Source organism: Theropithecus gelada, chromosome 20 (assembly GCF_003255815.1).
Source record: "Theropithecus gelada isolate Dixy chromosome 20, Tgel_1.0, whole genome shotgun sequence".
Classification (NCBI taxonomy): domain Eukaryota; kingdom Metazoa; phylum Chordata; class Mammalia; order Primates; family Cercopithecidae; genus Theropithecus; species Theropithecus gelada.
In genome coordinates, this window is record NC_037688.1 from 46,836,539 (window position 1) to 46,842,751 (window position 6,213).

Sequence of the window (6,213 nt, forward strand, 5' to 3'; positions counted from 1 at the left end):
GGTGTGGCCTGAGGGAAAAACCAGGGAACCAGTTCCATGGAAGCCTTTATCCTCCACACCTGCTGGGTGTGGCCAGGGAGGAGACCCAGGGCCTCCCAGTGCCTGGGGCCTGGCTGAGGACACCTTCATGCTGTCCCCATGGCTCCACCTGCACTGAGACACGGGCTTCTGAGGCGAATGTGTCTCCCCTGGACCAGATGTCTGGGGTACTCAGTCATGCTCCAGGCCTTGACCTCGGTCCCATTCTGGCTCCCAGGCTCACCAGGCAGGACTAGCGCTGCTCGGGGGTGTGGCCGGCCCAGCAGGAGTCGGAGGGCGACAGCAGGGGCAGGTGGTCCTGGCGGGGGCAGCCCCGCAGGAGTGGGGAGCGACGCAGGCGGTCGGCGTCCTGCAGGGACTGCGGCAGCCCTCGGCCTCGGCTCTCAGGCAGCAGCAGGACACACAGCAGGGCAAGGACAGCAAGGGAGGCAAAGACGACGTGTTGCAGAAAGAAGCCGCGTCGGCCGTGCAGGGCATCCAGGGGGTCAGCTGCCTGGCCCAGGAACCCGGCCCCCAGCACCAGGCCCAGCCCGGCCCCCCTGTGGGAGAGAGTGCGTTGAGGGCAGCTGGTGGGGCAACAGATCTGGGGACATGCACGTGACTCCAGAGTGAGCGGCAGGAAGGCCCAGCCTCCGCAGAGCCTAAGGTTTGCTGGCTGAGGATAATTAGAAAAATTGTTTTGGGCCGGGCGCGGTGGCTCAAGCCTGTAATCCCAGCACTTTGGGAGGCCGAGGCGGGTGGATCACGAGGTCAGGAGATCCAGACTATCCTGGCTAACATGGTGAAACCCCGTCTCTACTAAAAATACAAAAAACTAGCCGGGCGTGGTGGCGGGCGCCTGTAGTCTCAGCTACTTGGGAGGCTGAGGCGGGAGAATGGCGTGAACCCGGGAGGCGGAGCTTGCAGTGAGGAGATCACGCCACTGCACTCCAGCCTGGGAGACACAGCGAGACTCCGTCTCAAAAAAAAAAAAAAAAAAAAAAAGAAAAATTGTTTTGGGAAAACCTCTTTCCCGTCCTGGAGCACTTTTTCCTCTGTTCATTATAAGACTAGAAAATGACCGGGCGCGGTGGCTCACGCCTGTAATCCCAGCACTTTGGGAGGCTGAGGTGGGTGGATCACGAGATCAGGAGATCGAGACCATCCTGGCTATCATGGTGAAACCCTGTCTCTACTAAAAATACAAAAATTAGCTGCGCATGGTGGCACGTGCCTGTAATCCCAGCTACTCGGGAGGCTGAGGCAGGAGAATCGCTTGGACCAGAGTTGGAGGTTGCAGTGAGCTGAGATCGTACAACTGCACTCCAGCCTGGCGACAGAGCGAGACTCCATCTCAAAAAAAAAAAAAAAAGATTGGAAAGTGATGGTTTCCCCTGGAATTCTGCCATTGCTGGAGGCTTCCTCATCTCACGCCCAGGCTGCACACCTCGCTTCAGGCCTGCATGGCCTTCCCTCCCCTTCCCAGTTCCTGAGTCATCTGCCCAGAGCCTTCTGCGGGCAGTGGCCCCCGCCATCCAGGAGCAGGGGGCTCCAGTGCTTCACCTCGAGTCCTTACTGGATGGAGGAATCACAGGCAGGAACCTGAGTGGGGTGTGGGGACAGGGCCTCCTGTCCACCTGGGCCCTCCTCCCCAGGGGGAGCCCTGGACCCTGCTGTGTGGCCGGGCAGCCCTGAAGCTCACCTGATCACCGTGGGGAAGACCTCAGCTGCAAAGAGGCTGCTGAGTGCAGACACAGCCCTGGAAGCCAGGAGCCCCAGGACAGAGAGGGACAGCATGGTCCAGCCTGGCAGATCTGAGGACAAAGGATAGGGGTTCCCAGCCTTTCCCCCAAGGCCTTCCACCCTGGCCACTCAAGGCCTCTCCCCAGAAAACCACACTGCTTGTCTGGCGACCCACTTCCCAGGCCTCCTTCTCCAGCCCCTCTGAGAAACCTGGCAGGGGAACCTGTCCTCTGCAGCCTGATTCCAGCCTGGCTTGGATTCTAAGGATATTAGAATCCTGACCCCAAGTCACAGCCACACCGACCACCTCCACCCAAGCCTGCGCTCAGCTACTGCTGTGCTGTCCACTGTCTTCGCAATTTCGAGAACCATCCTAAAATCTTGAATACTTTGGAAGCAAGGCCTGCATTTCATTTTGCACCCAGCTCCACACACCATGTGGCCGGCCCTGAGTATATGGGCCCTCCCACGCCAGCCCATGGCCGGCCTCGGCCACCTGGAACTCTGGGAAGAGCTTTACCCAGCCTGGTCTCCCGACTTCTCATGCCTGTGCTGCATTCTGTGGCTGGGGCAGGTGTTTTAGGCTCAGACAGGCTCCTTACTTTAGGCCAGTCACAAAAGGTCCTTTGGGACCTTCCAAAAGGATCAGAGGAAAACAAACAGCAGCTGGCCTTGGGCCGCCACCCCAGGCTGCTCCCCCGTCAGCACTATGGCCCCCTGGTGAGGCAGACCCTCAGCCCAAACACAATGGCCCCTGTATGGCCTGCGGGGCCCCAAGCTCACACTGGGCCCCGGCGAGGAGCAGCAGGGATGCCAGGCCTGTGGCCATGGTGCCCAGCAGCAGGACGGGGCGGCGTCCACAGCGATCTGCGGTCAGGAGCAGGAAGACCAAGGCTGCCGCCTCCAGGCCGGCCTCCAGGAAGTAGGGCAGGTAGAAAGTTGGCACCTGAGGTGCCAGGCTGTGGCGGAAGCTGGCTCTGATGCCTTCACCAACCAGCCTGGGAGAGAGGGCAAAGCTATGGGCCCAGCCAGAGCTGGGGACTCTGGGGACCACACACCCACCCCCAGGGGAATGTGCAGGACCCCAGCCCTTCTTCAACTCACGAGCTGAAGCCCAAGATAAGTCCATTTCTCCAGGTGACTTGGGTGCGCAGGAGCCCCAGCGGGGACTGGTACTGGGGCTGGGGGCTCCCCGCAGACAGCATGGCCAGCTCTGTAGTCACAGAGACGTGAGGGGAGGGGGGTGAGGAGCAGTGCGTCTCCAAAGCCCTCCTCCAGTACCCGAATCTCCCTCCTCCCTGGTAGGCGCCTGACCTGTAACCAGGGAGCTCTCCTCCAAGGAACTGTTCTCGGGGTCCACGCCGCTGGCTTCTGCAAAGTGCCATAGGATCTTTCTGGCTCGAGCTACCTGACCTGTGGCCAGCAGCCAGCAGGGAGACTCAGGGAACAGGGCCGGGAACCTGCAGGGTTGGTGAGGATGCCCACGGCTCCCTCCACCTCCTCCTGGAAGGACAGGCAGAGGCCAGGGCCCCCACCCTACCCCTAGGCTTGGGGCAGGACATCACTGTGGTTCTCTATGACCCTGTGACCCAGCCACTTACCTGGTGTGGGAGGGAAATTACACACTCAGCCCCCATGGGGGCTGCTGTCCCAGCTCCCACCACACTTACCCCCAAAAGAGCAGCAAGAGTCCACTCATCAGGGCGCCCAGCCCCTGCAGAAGACGCCAGTCCTGCACAAGCGCAGCCAGGCCGGGCAGCAGCAGGGTGCCTGCCACCGAGAAAAGGCCAGCCCCCACGGAGAAGGCCAGGCGGTGCGGAGGGTCACACAACTCCAGGCCTGGGCAGACACAGACAGGCCGAGGTGGAGGCCTCGGGGAGGAATGGAACAGTTCCATGGGGAACTGCGGTGACCCTATCAGTGACCTGCCCAGGAGTGGGGTGCCCAAGGGGGACTCACTGCTCACTGTCCCTGCAGCTCAGGGCGCTCGGCAAGGGAGCCTCAGAGGCCTTCCGGCCACCCACTGCCCCTCCCCCAGTATCAGCAGCCCCCATGGTACTCACGAGCCAGGTACAGGGCGAGGAGGGCCCCTGCCAATGTCCCCCCGTGGAGTAGGCGCAGGACCAGCAGGGTAGGGAAGCTGGCAGCCAGGGCCTCACTGGCCCCCAGGCCTGTGGCCAGCATCAGGGAGGCCACAAAAACTGTCCGGCGGCCAAACCTGGTGGGCAGTGGGGGACATGCTTGGACAGTGTCAGGATAATCCAGGGTCCAACCTTCATCCTGGCAGCACCAGGTCTAGCTGAACCCTGAGAGCAGGCGGAGGGGAGGGCTACTGGGCAGCAGGAAAAGAGAAGGGGCCTCACCGGTCACAGCCTGCTCCCAGGACGACACAGCCCAGCAGCCAGCCCAGGAGGTGGCTCACCTGCTCCAGCGGAACCTTCCAGCCGTCTCCACACACCAGGTTCCACTGTGGGGAACAGCAGCCACGTGGAGGCCAGCTCAGGACCCTCCCCTGTCTCCTCACCGGGAACAGGTGCAAGGAGTCCCAGAATGGCTATGGGAAGGGGCCCTCCACGTCCTGCTCAATCCGTCCGTGGAGAGAAGGGGAAACTGAGGCATGAGAGGACAAGGGGCTTGGTCCAAGTCACACAGCAGCCTCTCTGGACTCTGGCACTCCCTGCAAAGGGTTCGGGGGGCATCTGCCCACCCTTTTTCTGCTTGTCCCTAGATAGGGCCTCCCCACTCCTGCACACCATTGCTCTCCCCCCAACGTGGGGCCGAATCTTGTCCGACCTGTTTCCACCTCCTATTCCGAGGGACCCAAGGGACGGCCACGGTGGCGTCATAGACACAGCCCCCATCCCACCCGGCCAAGGGTCATAGCCATGACGCAGGCCTAAGAAATGAGCCCCAGCACCTGCGCTGCTGCCCACGCCCTCCCTGCCCTGCCCATTTCAAGAGGGACTCGGGCAACCGCTGGAGAGCTGTGCTCAGCTGCATTTCCCGGTGAGGCCCTTGACCCTTGACCTCAGCTCTGCGCCTCCCCCCACCCCTTCCAGTTCCTGGGTCTTCTTGCCAAGCTTAATCTACTGCTGGGGGCCGTGCTATGCCCGAGATTTTACTTTCAAACCTGACGTTTTGTGAAAGCTGATGGGGCATTCCTGGATCCAGGAGCCAAACAGGAGGGAGGTGGGAGGTGGGAGCGAGCGGGGTGGAGAGAGAAGCCCGGCGGGTTCCAGGGCCCCAGGCAGCCCTTGCGGAGATGTGGCAACCCCGTCCCAGTTTCCACAATGGGGCCGGTCCTCCCAGGTGGGGGGTGGGGGCCGCGGGGTAAAGGCTGCCGCAGCGGTGGGCAGCTCTCAGCCCCAGCGTGGAAAGGGATGAAAGGGGCCTGGAGGTCCCTGCCCCCCGCCTCCCCATCTCTTCTCCCGCAGACCGTCAAGGTTTCCCTTCAGGCAATGCTGCCTCCAGCCCAGCCTCCGCGCTCCTCGCCGATGGGAAGCCCACCATTCCTAGTCTGTGCTGACCACCCCAGTCCCTCCGAGCAGACTCTGCCTTGGCAAGTCAGTCCAAAGCCACGGTCTGCTCCAGACGCTGGTGGTCGTGAGGCAGATTCCAGGCCCTGCTCCCCCACCGGTGCGGGCCGCCCTCGCCGTCAGCTCCAGTCCTCCTGAGCCCCGGGCCGCCCCGCGCCTGGCAGCCCCCAGGCCCAGATTCAGCCCCCTCCCGGCCCCTGGGAGCAGCCTCTCCGCGGGCCTGGCCCGTGCGCGCGCGTCTGCGGCACCGTCGGGCCGCCCCGGAGCGGGGAGCCCAGGAGGACGGCCGGGGGACCGGGGTCAGAGGCGCCAGGGAGGATGGAGAAAGGACACCCAGGGCCTCGGCGGTCTGGGGGCTGGGAGGGCCGCGGGGCAGCAGGGACGGGGGCGCACCTGGGTGACCGGGCTTTTTAGGAGGCCGGCGGCGGGCAGCGCGTAGAGCCAGCCGCGTGTGCAGGGCCGGGTGCCGTTGGGCGCGGGCACGGGGCGCGGGCCAGGGCAGGTGCGGGGCGCGGGATCGGGGTAGCGCAGGAGCAGGCAGGGGCTCGGGGTGCGCGTGGGCCCCAGGCGCGGGATGGCGGCGTCCAGCAGCGCGGGTCCGCGCAGGGCGCGCAGCGCGGGGGGCAACAGCGCAGGGTCCGGCCGGCAGTGGTGCCCGGGCTGAGCGGTGAGCAGCGCCTCGGAGCTCAGCGCCAGCCCCAGCACTATGCAGGGTACCCATGAGGCGGCGGCCAGCAGGCGCCGGGCCCGGCCGAAGCCGCCCGCAGCTCTCAGCACCCGGGCCTCCTGCTCCATCGGCCGCCGGCTGCGCTCGGGGCGGGACGGGGCCTGGACCCGGGCGGGCTGCTGGGGCGGGGCTTTGAGGCGAAGCCTTAAGGGGCGGGGCCCGAGTCCTGCGGAGGCGGGGTGTGGGCGG

The 6,213-nt window shown here is 64.4% G+C and overlaps 1 protein-coding gene across 2 annotated transcripts; it reads right to left on the reverse strand.

Moving 5' to 3' along the window:
* Window positions 1–32: 32 nt before the first annotated feature.
* Window positions 33–5,183, reverse strand: SLC22A31 (solute carrier family 22 member 31). Of its 2 annotated transcripts, none has more exons than XM_025371220.1 (8): window positions 4,184–5,183; window positions 3,825–4,067; window positions 3,432–3,600; window positions 3,076–3,221; window positions 2,866–2,974; window positions 2,545–2,759; window positions 1,721–1,832; window positions 33–578 (listed from the first exon to the last, which is right to left on the reverse strand). In XM_025371220.1, the coding sequence occupies exons 2-8, from the start codon at window positions 3,943–3,945 to the stop codon at window positions 272–274; spliced, it is 1,179 nt and encodes a 392-aa protein (XP_025227005.1). In that variant the 5' UTR covers window positions 3,946–4,067; window positions 4,184–5,183; the 3' UTR covers window positions 33–271. The 2 variants fall into 2 exon arrangements, with proteins under 2 accessions (XP_025227005.1, XP_025227004.1); XM_025371219.1 differs by having other exon boundaries at window positions 3,825–3,979; window positions 4,125–5,183.
* Between the last annotated feature and the right edge of the window lie 1,030 nt (window positions 5,184–6,213).